The sequence below is a fragment of the Zeus faber genome (assembly GCF_960531495.2).
Source record: "Zeus faber genome assembly, chromosome: 8".
NCBI lineage: Eukaryota > Metazoa > Chordata > Actinopteri > Zeiformes > Zeidae > Zeus > Zeus faber.
Window position 1 is genome coordinate 29658142 of NC_137195.1, and position 19487 is coordinate 29677628.

The 19487-nt window shown below is 41.2% G+C and overlaps 2 protein-coding genes across 3 annotated transcripts; one reads left to right on the forward strand and one right to left on the reverse strand.

Moving 5' to 3' along the window:
• The first annotated feature begins 2010 nt into the window (after positions 1-2010).
• LOC307234220 (uncharacterized protein) lies at positions 2011-12551 on the forward strand. 2 transcript variants are annotated; one of them, XM_080005831.1, is made up of 3 exons: positions 2011-2307; positions 7568-9566; positions 12199-12551. In XM_080005831.1, the coding sequence occupies exons 1-2, from the start codon at positions 2211-2213 to the stop codon at positions 9550-9552; spliced, it is 2082 nt and encodes a 693-aa protein (XP_079861957.1). In that variant the 5' UTR covers positions 2011-2210; the 3' UTR covers positions 9553-9566; positions 12199-12551. The 2 variants fall into 2 exon arrangements, with proteins under 2 accessions (XP_079861957.1, XP_079861958.1); XM_080005832.1 differs by having other exon boundaries at positions 12202-12551.
• Positions 12552-13975: 1424 nt separating this feature from the next.
• Positions 13976-18856, reverse strand: LOC307233707 (2-iminobutanoate/2-iminopropanoate deaminase-like). Its single transcript, XM_080005098.1, has 6 exons — positions 18604-18856; positions 17970-18075; positions 17490-17544; positions 17146-17214; positions 14959-15014; positions 13976-14188 (listed from the first exon to the last, which is right to left on the reverse strand). The coding sequence occupies exons 1-6, from the start codon at positions 18666-18668 to the stop codon at positions 14132-14134; spliced, it is 408 nt and encodes a 135-aa protein (XP_079861224.1). The 5' UTR covers positions 18669-18856; the 3' UTR covers positions 13976-14131.
• Positions 18857-19487: the final 631 nt, after the last annotated feature.

The window sequence follows — 19487 nt, forward strand, 5'->3', positions numbered from 1 at the left end:
TCAATAAAACATTTCGAAACAACAATAGATAAACAGGAACTTATTCCCAGCGTTACAGTATTATATGATGAACATCCAAAAGCAACACTCTGTATTGATTTAAATGTATTTAAATGTTTGTTTTTTAAATGTCCTAAGAGCAATTCCTTTTAATTTGACATTTGAATGACCGCCTGGGAAGGCATTTGGCATCGAATACAGAATAGTTTTCGAGCATGGACAAACTATGAAGAGAGATATTACAGTCTTTCAATATCTCCAATGAATTTAACTAAATAGGATTCTTGGGACTAGCATCTATGGACAGCAGAACCACTCTAAATACAGACATGGCTTGAAAATATCCCAGTTGTCCCAGTTAAATATTTCATGTCAGCCATTTCCTCCAACAGTAAAGAGCTGTATTTACATTAATTTTTCATTCAAGATTCAATAATGTATTGCCATCTACATAGTGACACGAAGACAGACGGTTCAATCAAACACAAAGACATATAGTTTGACAATAAAACTCAGTATTTCCAAAGACTACTAATAATAAGAATAAATAAATAATAGTTATAATTGGCCTCATTTTCATATTGTATTTTTCCGAAAGGCCCAAATCGCTTTTTCGTTCATAAATAATAGATGGCTTTCCACTACTGCGGAATGATGCCGCATTCCTTTCAACCGAGTCGGTCGTCCCCATCGAGCTAAAGTCGCTTCAGTTCAGGAAAACATTGACGCCTAATGCAAATCTGGTGTTATTTTTGTCATGCAAAATTCTACAAATACCTACAAAGGAGCTAACGTGAAAATACATACAAAGCGATGAAATTGCTCCCCCGAGTTTCGCCTTCCAATGGAATGCAGCGCTACACCCCGCTGTGAAGAGGCGGAGCCCGACAGACACACACACACACACACACACACACACACACACACACACACACACACACACACACACACACACACACACACACACACACACACACACACACACACACACACACACACACACACACACACACACACACACACGTGCCTCCTCCTAGAGCCGGTTGTGTATAGCGGTGTAAAGTTAGACTCTTTTTTTGATTCGGCTCCCGTCGAGTCATTCAGTAAAGACGCGTCCGATTTCCCCGGACTCGTTGTTCATTCGATTTCAGTTGGCTAGAACGCACGCCTGAGCGAGGGCGTACGTCCGGCGACGAGGAGCGGATGAACGGGAGTCCGAAGAGTCGCTGGTTCTGAGTCGTGAATAGAGTTCCCACAGAAATCATTTATCAAAAGAAGAACAAATCATTATTTCTTTTGGGGGAATGCAACGTGTAAACCAGTCACGTACAATGTGAATTATGAATAGCGCCAAAGGCCATGGCTCGTTCTTACCGTTGACTGTCACTGAATCCACAGGAATTAGTTCCTGTTTCTCAGTCCAAGATTCCCCTCGCTCGTCCACGCCTTTGCCGGTGTCGTGCCAAAAAAAGGGGTGAGCGCCGTCCGCTGGCTGGGTTATAACAAGTCAAACGCAACCTCCTGAATGAAACCAAGTCACTGTGAAGCACCAATGACCTTTCAGTCACACGGTAGGAGCTGCAATCATTACATTTTGGCAAGTGAAAGTGTAAATCTGCATTTTGTGGTTTTGGAACACAAAGTTGCATCTTGTGAGTTGTATTGTCCCTGTATGTATGTATTTCAACGAGTGCAAAAGGGACTGGGCGGGCTGTAATCTTCAAATCACAACCCTCACGAATGACACCAAGTCGTGTTGAGTCATAAATAAGCTTTTCAGTGACGAGGTAGACGTTGCGATCACTTTCTGGAAATCCGTTTTGGGGCGGACGAGGTGTCGCCACACCTGAGTGGCTCCCGACGCCGTGAGTCGTCGGGAGCATTCGTTCCCCACGGACCGAATCGTTCGCGCTTCTTGCATCGCCAGGAGTCAAGATCGAGGAGGTCCGTCGGCACAGAACGCCCCGCGCCGCAAGCACCACCGGACCGAGAAGGGCAGCGGACCACGGTGTCACGGCACCCGGCTGCTCCCACACAACCCGGGAGCGGTTTACGCGTTCACCGCCGGCCGTCCTTACTTCCTACCTCCCGGGGGGCGAGGGGGCGGTTTGTTTGTTTTCCCTCGCCAAATAAGAGCCTCCTCGGCGTGCCGTCCCATCCTCGACTCGGGAAGTTTCACTCAGCGCTTTAAAAAAAAAAACCCCAAAATAATGGGCTGCTCCTCATCCAGCGCGCAGACCGTGGACCAGGAGAGAAGACCGGGAACGAAACCGGAACCGGCGGAGAGCAACGGCGGAGAGACCTTAGGTGACGTATCGGTCCGGTTTGTTTTCACCTAAAACTAAATGGCGTTAAAAACAATGGAGTCAAATTAACCAGACGATCTTTTGTCTTGTTGTCGTGGGTTTATTGTTCAGCACCCTCCCCCCAGGTGTAAAATAAAACATGCCGTTCCTTTAGGGGCGTGTGTGCGGTGTGTGTGTGTGTGTGTGTGTGTGTGGGGGGGGGGGGTTCTGCCTGGTTCTGGTACACGGTGTGCTTTCCCACACACTGGCCCTCTGCTCACCACAATATTACCTTTTATCCCCTTTTCAAAACTTTGACCACATTTCACAGCTCCCTGTTTTACTCATTACATGATGATAGTGTCCACTACAGTGTAGTTCAAATAGGGCTCGACACAACGCCTTGCCACTGTTAAAAGCCAACATTAAGTGCCTGGAGTTCATCTGTGACCTAAGGCAAAAGAGGTCACACACAACCTTTTGTTGTTGTTGTTGCTGCTGCTCTGATTCAAGTCAGAACACGATTTGAGTGATATTTGCGTTTTGTAGAACTTTTGCCCGTGAACGTGTTTAAGTTGGATTTGTGTTAAAGATGTACACAGTCTGTATTGTATTCCTCAACAAGGAGCTATAAGATGGAAAAGGTGAATTATTTCTTGCACGAAAAAGTGTAGCCATCGTCTACATTCTGTTGAGGAAGAAGGTAATTGCATCGGTTAATTGGCTTTTCATGTAAACCCATTTGTTCTATAGCCATGCAGATGCTTGCTGGTGTAGGTTATATCCGGACCGTTATGCTAGAACATCATGCAGAGTATGTGGGGGCTTATGCGGTTACTGCCACTGTCCCAGAATGAATAATACACAGAGAAATCTTAATAAGCCTGGAAATCTTGAAAATATTTAATGAATCTTTTTTTTCCTTTATTTTGAGATACATTGACAGTACATAATTATATACATGGTATAAATAGGTAATCATAGAGATTTCTTTGAACAAATAAGAAACGTTCTTAAGAGAACAGCAAACATAAATGCCTTCTACTGAGAAAGAGGGCATATGTATTTCCTTAATTGAAGAATACAATATTTAGTAATCTATTTTAACAGGTCATGAAATAATCATTCTTCAGTTGGTTAAATAATTTTATCAAGTATGTTTCCCCCATTGGCAGCTTTTTTTTCTTGATTCAGGCCTTTAAAAATGTTTAATGTATTTCTATTATTTACATTTTTCTGAACTATTATTTATAGCATACACTTGAATGGGTCATTTCGATTGGCCCCCATTGCTGTTTTGAGAGTTTCTTTCTCTGTGTGATTTTTATTTTTTATTTAATTTTATTTTTTAATGCTTAAATCAATGTGATGCTTGAATTGAAACTAAACAATTGTTTAAGATAAGATAACACTTAATTAAATCCCTGGGAGAAATACAGGAAAGGCAGAGTTTTAAATGAGGAAGGAGGGGTTAGAACTAAGCAATTGTTCTGTTTCCACATAAGTCAGGTTGCACATAAAAAGCACTCTGCCATTTATTAGAATGATATTTTGATATAAATGAAACGATATGCGTTCCTCTTTAACGAGCAGCGTTTTCCTCTTGACACTATGACACTTTGCGTTGTTTCCATCTCTTTTACCCGGGCAGCCTTCTGTAACGCCTGTCTCTCCATTAGCAGTAGGTCATCGAAACCACCACGTCCCATCCCCTTGTCTGGACCCCCCCCCTGTCATCCCTCATGCTGCTGTCATAGCGCTGGCAGGGATCCTCTGGCCAGCCGTGCCATTGTTTTGACTGGGATCTCTGTCATCTTTGGCAGTTAAATCTTGTTGACACACAGGTCATCCATGCTCAGTCCTTCTGTGTCTTGCCCTAAAACCAGCCGTTTCACTATACTGAACGGACCTCGCTGGAGACAACAGCCAACAATGGTGTGGGAACTCAAATGTCAGACTTTGTAGTACTATATAGTCTTGTGCTGGTGGCTTGAGGACAAGCAGAAATCATCTGTCATGAGGGGTAACTGCAAATTCAAACAGTTGTTTGGTGAGAGTTGTTTGACTTATCATAAGAGTAGTAACTACATTCAGATGTGTCCTGTTGGCCCCCACCCCAAAAAACATTGTGTCATCTCTACCCATAACCCTTGAAAATTGTATTTGTTGTCTTCCGGTCATCAAAAACTATAGCTCTAAATCCTCACTAAACTAGAACTCCAAAAGCTGGTATTATCAGTTTCCCTGATGTCTTTTTACATGTTGATCATACATTACTTCCCTTGGCTTCTTTTCACACCAGTTGCCAGCCCGTCACATTCCCTTCTACTCACTGCTCCCCATTATTTTCATCACATCTGACAGATGAATAAAATCAGGAAGCCGCTGTGTCTGAACTACCCAGCTCTTCACCCTGGTTAAAACACCAGGGGTGGAAAGTAACAGTACTTTTTGAGGTATTTGGATTTAAGTTGAGCAGTTCCATTTCAGTAAACTTCATACTTACTCCACTACATTTCAAAGCCCATATCTTAGTTTTTTACACCACTAGATTTATCTGTAACCCACAAGTAATATACATTTTTACTAACAGGGTTTTTCATAAAGTGGCACAATCAATTTCTTAAAAAGGTTTTTTTTTTTTTAACTTTTATCTTTTCACTGCCACTAGGCAAACTAAAACTGGACGATCAACACAAGAGGTTAATGCACTGAGGCCGGAATGTGTCTCTACAATGAATCCGAAAGTCACCATGTTGACAAAGTACTTTCACTGTTACTTCAATATTTGAGTAAATTACATACTTAATTATTTTGTCTGAGTAGAATGAGGAATGGATAACTTTTCCATTCATCATTATAATATTTTATAATACTATTGTCTTTAGGGCTGTCCCCTGAAAGTCAACGAGACGAATCATCAGTCAGAAACCCGTCAGTCAACTGAGATTATTCAAGTCGAGCCGTTGTGTTTTTTGTTTTGTCTTTTTGTCAGTCATTGTGCATAACAATAACAGGATGAAAGAGATATAAACTGGGATTACAGAGGGATACAATTTCAGTGGGAAATTATAAATAAGGGGAATCATAAATATATTTTTAACTGTGAATTGTCCGGACTAGGACACAAGCACAGCTCTCCGTGCGCCGATCGCTGTGCCCCATTACTTAAGATAAAACAACTTACAACTGTGAGCGGAGGAACGGGGCACGACTTGTAGACTTGTTACGATTATTTTCTGTGCGTTACGCACGGAGAGGGGGTGATCGAGGAGAGAGTCATGGAGAAAGTGTACGCATTACGCACGGTTTAATTTCATACCCTTCCATATGCACTTGTTTCATTCCATAAGCAGATGTAAAATAAAATACAAACCAGCTGTTCTGGCACGCTGATTGCAGCCACCCTATCGCTGGTATGCGCTAGCAGCGATGGTGCTGTCAGAGAGGGAGACAGGTGTGCAAAATGCACCCCTATCGCTCCCCCCCACTCGGGATAGCTCCCTAGGCGGCCGCCGATGGGGAGAGTCGGCCCTGCCCCCCTGTTCAACCTGACATTTCAGAACCTGACATGTCAATTCAAGTTCCTCACCTACCCTTGTTTTAGTCATTGAGGTTAGGGTGTATTTATACCTATTGAGTATAGGAATAGTACTCTTGGAAAAAGTATATAAAAATAAGTGATTTCCATGTCAACATGAGGGGCAATAGCAGCCACACTCAAATTTATTTTATTTCCTTTGGATGTGCCTTTCTGCCCTGAGGCAAAGAGGCCAGTACTTTCAGCAAAGGAAATTAAAGGATTTCTTCGGAATGTGGTAAATGGTTTGATTGATGCAACATTGTATGTATTACTTGCATGCCTGTGTAGGATAAAGTAGTTAATAATAATAACTAATCTGTATAATAATACAGCAATTATACATACCCAAAAATAAAGAAATGCTTCCCCACCTTGCGTGACAGAATACATTAATATCTAAAGTACGGTTGGCCCCTGAAAGTTCACGAGTCTAATCATCAGTCAGAAACCCGTCAGCCAACTAAGATTCTTCAAGTGGAGCAGTGTTTATTGTTGTTTTTGTTTCCCAGTCAGTGTGCATTACAATAACAGGATAAGACAAATGGAAGCTTAATAATTATAAAGGGGAATCATAAATATATCTTTTATATGTGTGAATTGTGTGATGCGAACACGGCGAGAAACGGTTCAGGGGCACGGAGGAACAGGGCACAAGTAGGCATAGGTATCATTACGATTTTAATGGTACTACTACTCTTATCGATACTACTTATCGATCCAGTACTTTAACAGTGTTCTTATCGGTTGTTTTTTCATCTGTTTGAAGAGTAAAAGTAAAACAAATTAAGAGCAGAATTAACAGTGTTTTATTTTCTGCGCATTACACATGGAGAGGGGGTGATCGGGGCGCAATCTGCACCCTCGTCTCCTCATGCGTGTGTGAGAGTCAGGCAGAGGGAGCCGGCCCCGCCCCCACCTCACCCCCGCCTGCACATATCTCCGGCGATGGAGAGGAGAGATGTCTCTTCTGATAATAGCGAAAATGCTTCTTAGACAAATATCTTAGTATAAATATTATTCATATAAATATATATAAATTATACTATAAATCTTATTCCAATTTAGAAATGGGTTAGATAATTTAATAGAAAATCATTTTTCTTAATTTCTCTAAAATTCGTTAACCGTACCGGTAACATCAAAGCTTATCGATACAACGGTCTTACGATAATTTAGCCCCGGGGCCCCTTTAATACCACTAATGCCATCGCCCACAGCCACCGAATAGTCGAATATTTGCATTGAACAGCCAAATCTGATTAGACTGACAAAGTTCTGAGTCGGATACAGCCCTTATCTCAAGAGTCATATCTAGGAAATATTTGGGGTAAAGGAATTCATCACAGTTAAGGTGTGTTTTTATAGAGTGTGTGTTGTCATGACAAATTTGGCAATTTATTAAACAAAGTAATTAGCATAAAGAATGATGTTGCACCCGCCTTCCAAGTTTGCAAATCAATTTACCTTAACTTACCTAAACACACTGTGTTGCTAATTGCTCATGTGTACTGTAATCATTGTCACTTGCCAACATAAGGTTATCAATTTATTGAGTTGGATGTTCATTTCTTAATCTTTTTTGCATTATTCTCAATGGAAAGCCAGATCGGGAAGAATCTACCTACTAAAAAATAATACTGTTGACCAGCTATCAATACATTCTTTGTTCAAACTTAACCTTACCTGTCTCTGTTTTCAGGAGTTGCTAATGGCACCATTGCTGAAGATTCAAAGAGCATCCAGAAGCAGCTCTCTGTGCAGACTGCTTTACTAGGCAGTGTCCAGCGGGAAGCAGATTATGAAACAGAGGATGTGCTGATGGCCCTGGAGGCCCAGGAGGATTTGGGCTCTGGGGAAGACCTCCTTGCGGCTCCAGAACCAGAGCCAGCTGCCGAGGCCCATGCTGCTCTAGACGAAGACACTGTTGCTCCAACAGAGGACCTTACTTCCACTGCTGTGCTAGTAGATGTTTTTGCTTCCCCAGTAGAAACCCCTGCTACCATTGCTGCCCCAGTAGAGGACATTGCTCCCACTACTGCTCCAGTAGAAGCCCCTGCTACGATTGCTGCCCCAGTAGATGACCTTGCTTCCACTGCTGCTCCTGTAGAAGCCCCTGCTGCCCCAATAGAAACCACTGTGGCCACAGTAGAAGTCCCTGCTTCCATTGCTCCCCCAGTAGATGCCCCTGCTGCCCCACTAGAAGCTTCCGCTGCCCCAAAAGAAGCCCCTGCTTCCATTGCTGCCCCAGTAGAGGATGTTGCTCCCACTACTGCTCCAGTAGAAGCCCCTGCTACGATTGCTGCCCCAGTAGATGACCTTGTAGAAGCCCCTGCTGCCCCAATAGAAACCACTGTGGCCACAGTAGAAGTCCCTGTTTCCATTTCTCCCCCAGTAGATGCCCCTGCTGCCCCACTAGAGGCTTCCACTGCCCCAAAAGAAGCCCCTGGTTCCATTGCTGCCCCAGTAGAAGTCCCTGCTGCCCCAGCAGAGGACGTTGCTTCCACTGTTGCTCCTGGAGAAGCCCCTGCTGCCACACTAGAAGCTCCCACAGCACCAGTAGAAGCTTCTGTTTGTACTGCTGCTCCTGTAGATGCCCCTGCTGACCCAATAGAAGCCTTTGTGGCCACAGAAGAAGGTCTTGCTTCCATTGCCCCCTTAGTAGATGCCCCTTCTGCCCCAGTAGAAGCTCCTGCTGCCCCAGTAGAAGCCCCAGGTTCCATGGCTGCCCCAGTAGAAGCCCCTTCTGCCCCAGTAGAAGCCACTCCATTGATCACTCCCCCAGTAGAAGCTCCTGCTGCCCCAGTAGAAGCTTCTGCTGCTCCAGTAGAAGTCCCTGTTAGTTCTATACTCACTATAGGAATGGTGGAAACAGTTGACCAGGTGGAGGAGGCTGTTGCCATAGAAGTCACTGTGACTGAGGCCTCTCCCATGGTTGAGGCCATTGTTGGGTCTTCAGAGAAGGCCCCTGAACCTGAACATGTTCAGGCAGATGCCCCCATTGTTGTCCAAGATGCACCTGATGTGCCTGCTGTAGCCAAAGTTGCTGTCCCTGTGGGCGGAGACTCTCCAGTTCAAAAGGTAGCCTCCCAACCAGTTGAATTGTTGGCTGCACTTGCCTCACAACCAGTTGAAACCTTGAAACCAGTTGAATTCCCTGGACCAGTAGAAACCTCTGTGCCAGTTGAAGCCCTTGCACCAGTTGAGGTTTCAGGACCAGTTGAACCCTTGCTACCAGTGGAACCCTCACTGATAGTTGATTCCTCCAAACCAATGGAAGTAACAGCTCCAGCTGAATTAGTGGCAATAGGTGGAATCTTGTCACCAATTGGGGCTACGGTACCTTTAATTGATCCAGAGATTGCTGCAGCTACTATCCCAGTCTTCCCACCTTTAGCTCCAGTTGGAGCTGAGACCCAGGCCGATCGTCAGCCTGCTGGTGAGGAGACCAAAGAAACCCCTGCCGAAACTGTCCTTCCAGCGGAAGGCAAACCCATCACTGCTGGGCCTGTGCAGGCGGCAGAAGCCCCAGAAATACCTGCTGAGGAACCTGTCGTTGAGGCTGTGCAGGCGACAGGCAAAGTCTCAGACCTTGGAGTGGACAATGCAGACTCGTCAGCTGCGTCTGGGGCTGAGCCTACTTCAGACAACCCTGAGGTGACCCAATCACCTGGCGCCAGCCCCTGAACCCATACCTGCAGGTAGGCGACAACAAATTAAATTAAAGCAGAACCACTACAGTTTTTGGTTCAACACTGTTTTGCTATTCAAATTATATCAAGCTAATATATTTTTAAAACGGTGCTTTAGTTTTTCAATATACAAGTACTCCTCACTTAATGACTGAGTTCCGTTCCTTAGACTAGGTCGTTAAGCGAATTGGTCGATAAGCGAGGATCCGTGTTATTACACGGTAAGGGGCCGTGGCGATTGTGAACGCTAGTGTAGTGAATACTGATCGCCTGCGGGAACGAGACTGAGACTGAGAACGGTGATGCGCTATGAGATGTTTGACACTGAGACGCCGCACACACAGTGCGCACGCCGCAGTATTGTATGCAGCGTACAATACAGAATGGTCGGAGAGCTGGTCGTAAGTCCGAACGATCGTTAAAAAGGTAGGTTGTTAAGTTAGGAGTACATTGCAATGGCGTCTGTTTGGTACTGCAAAGTCACATTGATACATTTCATCTCTATCGGATGTGCACAAACCAGCCAGGGCTGTCGAATGATTGTAATAGAGATTGACAACTCTGATTGTTGACATAAAATATCCCACAGAGGGTTTATCTCATTTATCATCCAATTTATTAACCAGATTTAACTTGGTGCATGTTTACTTCAGAAAACCTGTCATGCTAACCTGAAGCAGAATTTAAAGACAGACAATAGGAGAATGACAGAGGGTTTGGCACTCAAGGGGTTGGGTTGCCCACTACTGCCAGGGGCTGAAAGAACTGAGGCATTCATGTCAGAGTAGAAGAGATTGATGGATTAGTTCCCAAAGCTTAGAGTCTTCACACCAGACACGATCAACAAGATAAGCTCTTGTTAACATCGTGGACGACCATTACGGGGATGGTAGCTCAGGCGGTAGAGCTGGTGGTCTAGTGATCTAAAGGTTTCTGGTTCGATCCCAGGCTCCTGCTAGCATGCTGTAGTGTCCTTGAGCAAGACACTTTACCCCTAATTGCTCCTGATGGCTGCGTCCGTCGGTGTTTGAATAATTGTAAGTCGCTTTGGATAAAAGCGTCTGCTAAATGACTAAATGTAAATGTAATTATTAATCAGCAGTCTACAACTCACCCATCCAAGTCAGTTAGGTTTTATTTTAATTAACTTTTTTACATTTGGCCCCTTCACCTCCAATGCATTGAGTGGTTGCTATGAGAATATCCATCACATACATTGCCATATCCCTGAAGGCGGCAACAAGCTGTATTCAACTGTTCTGATAATGAACAATCCCCTCTAACTGCTGCTGTGATTTTTATTCTAGTTGACAAAATTTACAGAGCAGATAGTGTTGGACTGGGTGGCCAAACAGATAATGCAGACAGTGTGAGGGACAATGCCAAATCTATACACACAGTCTTTCTCTAGTTTGTTGGCCATATCCAGACAGTGCTGCTAGCACAATGGCCCAACATGGAGTGTTTGAAGTGGTCCATTCCAATTTCCTGCAACGCCACACGTGTCTGCATTTCTCCCCAAAATTTGCTACGTTTTGATCGATTAGCTGTGGAATTTTAACCTTTTGGAAAATAAATGAAATGACACAATTAGTTTGGAGTTAATATGGGTGTCAATGCTTATATAAATAGTAAAAGGGCTTTAATTTCCGCTGTGAAACTTTTCAATGTGTAGTCTTCAGGTTCATGTTGCTGCCTCACCATACCAGTTGAGCATATTTGTAATGCATAGAATCCTCTTTAAATGTATCACTCGGGTTAATTTCCATTATCTGTAAGCGGCTGACTTTTATGGACCAGTCTTGAGTGGGCTCTGCTCCAGTCCACACCTTTTTTGAACACTGAAAGAACATACTGTCCTTTTTTGGGGCACAGAGGCCCCTGCAGGCAGCATATGCAGAATACTGGTTTGGTCTGGGAGAGGCATTACATAAGTAAGACTCAATCTCCGCATGGTAGACTTTATTCATCGGGAATGGGTGCATGCATGCACGTGTGAGAGGTTTAAGAATCATTCTGAGATACGTCTATTCACTACTGTACTGTTTTGACAGAACTTGGTTATCCAACTATAATATAACTATAAAGGCAGGATCTCTTGTCTGTCTGTACTGTATGTCCTTCGATTAGAAAGTCCTTCAATTATCTCCACATCCGATCTACTTCACACTTGGCGGGTGTATTGCTGGGGACCCAAGGCTGCGCAGGTCACAATGCACGTGTAATATATTAATAAACTTTCAATAAACGCATCTGGGTTACAAAGAGTGTCTTTCCCTGGTGTATGTTTTTAACCAGCAGTTTCATCTTCTATTGTGGAACACAGGGCTGAATCATTGACATTTTGTTAAACTGTGCTATTAAAATGTCTTAGAAAGTCTTGTCTTAGAAAGTTTTGAACAGGCATGTACTAGTTAAAAATACATTTTGACTTTTTCTTTGTGAGGTGATTGCAGATGTTGGTGAATCCATTTTGAATCTGTGTATCAATCACCAACGGTTATGATGTTGTCTGTTTGCCATACACTGTCCATGCACACTGATTGTGTGTGTGTGTGTGTGTGTGTGTGTGTGTGTGTGTGTGTGTGTGTGTGTGTGTGTGTGTGTGTGTGTGTGTGTGTGTGTGTGTGTGTGTGATCAGCAGAGACCCGGGCGTCACCACTGGAGGCCTCTCAGGAAGTGTCCCTGTAACAGCGGATTAAGCCATAATGGTACCATCATCACATAGACGCGAAGACACGAGTGGATTTTTGGCACACAGAAGAGAAGATTGAATTTTGATATTAAATAAATAACAGGATTTGGCGGTTTAATATTGTAATTGTATTTCAAGGGTACTGTGGTTGTTCCACTTTTGTTTTTTGATGACAGGAAAGTACCAAGGTGATAAGAATGCAAGTGCAAAAGTACAGTAGATGGGAACCAGGCCGACAAAGTCCTACTTTTATCATAACTCAAAATGCACAGCAATGCTGTGAAACCCAGATGTTCTTTCCCCCAAGGTGTTTATGATGTAATGGGAAATTTATGAAGTGGAAGTTAAGTGCCTTAAACTACAACTAAAACATGTATTACACTTTTTTTGGTGCAAAGAACACTCAACCAGAATAACTGGATGTTAATTTCTTAGTCGAGTAGAAAGGTTGACCTTGAACACTCCTCTCTGAAGGGGCTTCTGTGTGGAATACAAGCAAACGATATGGCGATTTATTGATTTTTTTCATTACAGTACTCCAGAAAGCTTCTTTGTTTTTCCTTTCTATTTTCACAGCTGAAAAAATGATTTGTATTGGGAGTGTAAATTATTTCATGATGAATCTAAGGTACCATGTGATCCCCCCCCCCCTTCGTTTCAGCTTGTTGTGCAATACAGGTGCACTGCAAAAACAATAAAACAATCTATATATTTGAATCAAGTGAAATAATTGGCCAATGGGGGTGCACATATTTTACTTGGTGAGATTTGTTAAAATAAGAACAAGATTTTTTGACAGAGGGAGGGATCCATAAAAACCGGTCCATAAAATGTGTTTTTAAAAGATAGAAAGCTGTGCTGAAATTTCTGTTGTCTTTAGAAAAGTGACTAATTATTTAATTAAAATAAATACTTTAGGAAATCCTTTTCCAAAGCCTTGCAAAAATATTCTTATACACACAAATCTAGACCAGTCAATTTATTATTATTGTATTTTTTCCAGGATTCTATTCTAAGACTTTTCTGGCTTGTTGATAAAGCTGTTTTTGCGAGTGTATATTAAAATCTAAATGTTAGTGTTTTGAAGCATTGCATATCCACAATAGACTGTTTTACTGTCTTTAAAGACGCTTTACAACTGTGGACCAAACGGTGTTTACGTCCTCTCACTGATATTATGATCATTCCATGGAAACACTTGTTGCAATGTGTGATATCGCATTTTCTCTATGTAAGGCTTCGAAAATGGTTCTAGGTTTGTAACAAAAAATATTCTCCACACTCTTGCCTATGATACCGCTGATATTTTATTGTGCCAGACCAATAAAGCTTCATCTACTCATGCATAAGATGGTTGTGCCTTTTTTTTTTTTACTTTAACCCAATTTTATCTTTTACCAGAATTCATAAAAGCTTGGTCTAACAAACCAAGTCCATTTTTAAGTTCTGCATTCTAGTGATGTGCCTATTAGGGTAATTAATAAAGTGCTTTTAAAAACCAACAGATTTTTTTTGTGATTTCCACATCCTGTTTGTAGGATGATTCAGCTCAAGCACCCTCCCCTCCCCACCCCCAACCATCCCCAAGTAAAGAAAAAAAGTTTTCTCAATCGATCTCAGCCTATGTGGATTGATGTGGAACTATGGTCACAGTCGCATTGTAAATTCTCATCAACACTAATGGAAAAGTTGAACAAATGCAACACACACACACACAGTGGTGCTCAGTTTATCACTTTAATGTCCTGTAAAAATTGATAAAATTATTAAAAAAATTAAAATAAACCTCAATGCGGGAAATGGGTTAATTCAGCAACTGCTATACAACACGATCTAGAGGTTGGAAGTTGGAAGGTCTAAGGGGACTGTTTGTGAGCCATTATGCATCGGTCAGGGGCCCCAACACAGCGACTGCTTCGATCTCCACAAGTCCACCCTAATTAAGAGTGACAGGGAGATGAGGTCGGAGAGACAGATGCAGTGGGAGGGAAAAGTAAGAACGTTTTACATGACAATTGGTCATTAGCATGCATCCCCCCGCTCCAGGCGCATCCGAGGACGGAGACTCTGTCCCGGCTCCGTCGGGAGGAAACGGAGTCCGTCTGGGAGGCGATGCGGATTGTCCAAACAATTGCATCTATACTGGAACAGGGCCACAATTGCTTTTTTCTTTTATTTTTCTTTTCGCAGCACAAGACCACCATCATCACACATAGCACTTCTGTAGCCATATTTGTTGACAGTTTCTTGACCCTCCCACGCAACGACCTGTGAGCTCGCGCAACGATGATTGGTCGGGGTCATACACGTAGTGTTGCCAGTCTCCTGACCAAGACACGGCAAGAAATGATGGCACTATGATCACCTAATCTGACATGGTGACCATCCTGATACACAAAAATATTGTGTAGTCTAATCCGGGCATTAAGTAAGTTAAGTAAATATATTTGTGGTGTGGGAGATGAGTGATTTAACTGTTGCTCGTTGATTGCTATAATGAGCAACAGGCGTACAGCCACCCTGATCGAGGGCCCAATTACCTAGACCCAAGACAGGTGTGGCTCCTGAAACCACAATACCCCACACCACAATTCAGTGGGGAAAGAAATTGAACACCCTGCAATTCCTTCGAGGGCCCTGTTTTAGGGGGGCAAAGTTCTAGTTAATAGATGAAGAAAAATCCATAAATCCTTAGCAGGCACTTACTCTGGGCAGAGCGGCAACCTGGTAGGCGGCTCTCGCTGGGAAATTGGTGCTGAAAACTACAGTTAGGAAAATTAATACATATGTTCGACGAATAAAGCGGACACATAGACATAAAAAAATACATGGAAATACAAGTGGACAGAGGATTTAAAGTGGTAATCCATACACCAACAATGGAAATATCATACAGAGAAGCACATGCAAACCACAAATACATTGAAAGGCCAATTCTTCTAAAGTTCCAGCTAAACAAATATGGGATAAATATCAAATAAGGATTTTTTTTCTGCAAAACAATCTCACAGATTGTCGACTTGGTTCGTTTAGACTGTTCAAAGGCCTAGTGGACAAAATGTGAGGTGCAATCGTATCAAATCAGGTAAATTATTAATAGTTCATTATTTGAAATATATCAAACAAGGATTTTTTTTTTCTCCAAAAAATCTCATGGAAAAAAATCTATATATTTGAATCAAGTGAAATAATTGGCCAATGGGGGCACATATTTTATTTACATTATTTTACTTGGTGAGATTTGTTTAAATAAGAACAAGATTTTTTGACAGGGAGGGATCCATAAAAAACGGTCCATAAAATGTATTTTTAAAAGACAGAAAGCTGTGTTGAAATTTCTGTTGCCTTTAGAAAAGTGACTAATTATTTAATTAAAAGAAATACTTTAGGAAATCCTTTTCCAAAGCCTTGCAAAAATATTCTTATACACACAAATCAAATTTATTATTATTATATTTTTTATTTTTTCCAGGATTCTATTCTAAGACTTTTCTGGCTTGTTGGTAAAGCTGTTTTTGCGAGTGTATATTAAAATCTAAATGTTAGTGTTTTGAGGCATTGCATATCCACAATAGACTGTTTTACTGTCTTTAAAGACGCTTTACAACTGTGGACCAAACGGTGTTTACGTCCTCTCACTGATATTATGATCATTCCATGGAAACACTTGCTGCAATGTGTGATATCGCATTTTCTCTATGTAAGGCTTCGAAAATGGTTCTAGTTTTGTAACAAAAAATATTCTCCAAAACAATCTCATGGATTACCACTTTGAAAAGGACATACTGCCAACTTTAAGTATTGCCCTTTTTTTGTCGTGTTCAAATATTGGAGATGACAATTAAAAGTCCACTCCAGTATTTTAACTCAGCTATCTGGATTTCAGCACCCTCATTAACTTTAATTTTGTGTTGTTTTTTTTTAATCCTTGCCATTAATATTGGCAAAAAAAAGTCACTGTGAATTTCATAAAAAACAAAACAAAACAAAACAACGACAATAACATTACAAAGAATATGAAGGCCCATGTCTTCATTCAGCTTTCAACTGTAACTTAATTGGGCAAATATATTACAAATAATCACACAATTATTACTAACTACTATTACATAATTTACTATTTATTACTATTACTATAATACATCTTTGATAACTCATGAATGACTAATGGCATTAAATGTGCTTTGGGGGAGTTAAAACATGGCAAAACCTTTACTGTAGAGCCATCACAGCAATGTGGTGTGTATTTGATTGATTACTCAGGCCTACAGTGGATTACAAATAGACTGATATGTAATGAAGAAGTGAACTGGAGGGTTTTAAGTACCATTCCAGTGGTATTCAAGTCAAGTCTAGTGTGCAGAACCAGGTGAAATGTTGACTTTGTTCGTTTGGACTGTTAAAACGCCTAGTGGACAAAATGTGAGGTGCAATCGTCCAAAGTCTACAGTGGATAGTGGATAGTTTGTATGGTATAGACTGATAGATTCTTAATTTTGATTATTTTATTTTTACTTTATTTTCATTGTCTCATTTTATATTATTAATTACTATTATTATTATTATTATTATACTTTTTTATGTTAATCGCCTGTAGATATTCACCAATGATCACCATAACATACCCCTCGTACATGTCATTGCACCTGCCGAAATACAAACCTTCGTGATTCAAAAATTTGAAAAGACCTACTTATATGTTGTATATACAGTGGATGTATATATGCTTACACAGAAAATGCATTTGCTGATGACTTATTATTTTATAATTTCTCACACAAAAAAAAGTGTCTATGAAATGTCTGTTTTTTTTTTAACCTTATGAGCTTATCGTGGACAACACGCTGACATAGAAATGAATAGGTTTGAGACATTGACCGCATTAATACTCACATTGCTTGTAAACATCGTTGGCATTGGTGAAGTCGTTCATGTCAGCCAACAGCAAAGTGGTTTTGACAACTGAAGGAAAAAGCGGCCGTTGCAAAAAAAATCCCATTTTAATCAACACTACTTTCTTTCTTATTTTAAATGATATAAATATTTTATAATAATAATAATGCAATTATAATAACAACAACAATAATAAAATCATAAAAAATATAAATGAATGAATGAATGAATGAATGAATGAATGAATGAATCAATAAATCAATGAATCAATGAATCAATGAATGGATGAATGAATGAATGAATGAATGAATGAATGAATAAACAAACAATCACTACTTTCTTACCATTGTTGTAACCACACCCGGCAGCACTGAGGATTGCGCCCAAATTTAGGAGAGCCTGTTTGGACATTTTTTTTTTGGGGGGGGGGTTCATTGCAGAGAAGAAGTAGAAATATGCATGTCCAAAGTGCCATGAACTATTTTAATAGAAACATGGAGATGTATTTTATTACTATTGTTTATTGTTAATTTTTTAGGTTATGTATATTTCTATTGTTTATTAGTCATTACGTTTCACTGCATATATGTATGAAAGTATGTATATGTAAGTGACGAATAAAAATCTTGAATCTTATTGTATATTGCCAGATCGATCTATCTATCTATCTATCTATCTATCTACCTACCTATCTATCTATCTATTGTCTCAAATATAGAGACTGCCGATAGCATCTAAGATGATCCCATATGTTTCTGTGTTTAAACTCGAGGTTATATACTGTATGTATACATTTATTTTTTAGATTTATTTTTATTTTTTACCTGTTTGGTCTGGGCCTGAACACCCCCCACAACCAGCCGTCCACTAGCAGGGTCCATCCCCAGCTGTCCTGAGATGAACACGGTCCGGTCTATCACAACCGCTTGGCTGGTAGGAAATAAATACATTTATTACAATAATGTATCGAAAAATAGGAGCAATTTATAATCAACATTTTCATCCTCATGATCCATTTTTTTTTAAATTTCGTTTAGCTTTCGAAAACTATTACATGGCAAACAATGCAAACAAAAACAATATAAATGGCACAACTTTTTGTGGTTGGAGAACAGAATTGCATCATAATGTTGAAAACGAGGGGTCTTTACACACTATTTAGTATTTAATATTTCTAAGGAATTTATAGTCAAGTCATTTTCAACGCTCGCAGCTATTGGACAAGATCGGCCGCGCCCCTTTTAGAGGGGGAGTGATATCAAACCCTCCAACAGGAACATAACGGACGTGTTCAATTGTGTTTTGAGCTCAATTCAGTTGACAATGAATTAATTCAATAATGTCCAAATGTACCTCCTTCACCTTCAATAAATACTCCGGTACTATAGCGGAGAAGATACTTGGGTACCCTGCGCACAGTGCGGTGATCCTCTCAATAGCACAACCACCAGACCTCACCTGTATGGGCCGATGGCTTCAGGAGCCTTAGCCGTGTTGACGATCCTTCTAACGAGCGCAGCCATTACTGTCCATCAAGACCTGCGCTCTGCCGTCACTGCGCTTAAACGCGGTGACGGCAGCGTGGTGCTGCATCCCATTGTTGTTGGAAATCGGAAAAATCAGACGTCCCACTTGGGAATGTGCGAAGGGACGGCAATTTAAGTTAGAATTTCAGAGTAAAGCTCCCTGGCCCTGCTTCACCGAGAGAACAGAGCTGGCATCAGAGCGACACGACGGCACGCACGTTGTAGTAACAGAGAATAGAACCCCTTTGAAGAAAAATAATAAAATACCCTTATTTAGACCTAAACTACCATATTGTTTTGAGATTGTTATGCGTTTTCCGACTTGTAGAATTGACAAGCTTGACGAAACGAACAACTATTTGCGACAGGATTCACTATTACCCCCGAACAGATCGCAATGGAACCCATTTAACTCGGAGATGCGAACCACTGAGCCGAGTTGACCGAGCTCAGCTCTTTAACGCAACGCAACCATGGTCACGCTTGTTGTGTTTGACCGTAAATAGCGTAAAGATTGCGGAAAAAAAGTAATGTTTTGATCCAACGTCGATTTGAAATTAAGATGTGAAAATATAATTTTACATTTTATACACGTCGTATGAATAAAACAGCCAAAGTAAAAGCATGCCGATTGTTTTTTTGTTTTTTTTCACGTGTATGATTTTTTTTCGCGGCGCTTATACAATACACATACAGCCGAATACCCGGAAGACACTAGTACGCATGCGCCAACACACGCTCACGTGTAGTCTGACGACGTGCGTGTGTGTGTAAAGTTGATGCTCAGAAAACGCCGAACCGTCGTTATAACGTTTT

Coding starts and splice junctions, on each gene's coding strand:
- LOC307234220 (XM_080005831.1), top strand. CDS start 2,211: ATGGGCTGCTCCTCATCCAGCGCGCAGACCGTGGACCAGGAGAGAAGA. Junction 2,308..7,567: donor CAACGGCGGAGAGACCTTAG/GTGACGTATCGG, acceptor CTCTGTTTTCAG/GAGTTGCTAATGGCACCATT.
- LOC307233707 (XM_080005098.1), bottom strand. CDS start 18,668: ATGGCTGCGCTCGTTAGAAGGATCGTCAACACGGCTAAGGCTCCTGAA. Junction 18,076..18,603: donor GAAGCCATCGGCCCATACAG/GTGAGGTCTGGT, acceptor ATTTCCTACCAG/CCAAGCGGTTGTGATAGACC. Junction 17,545..17,969: donor TTCAGGCCCAGACCAAACAG/GTAAAAAATAAA, acceptor ATGTCCAAACAG/GCTCTCCTAAATTTGGGCGC.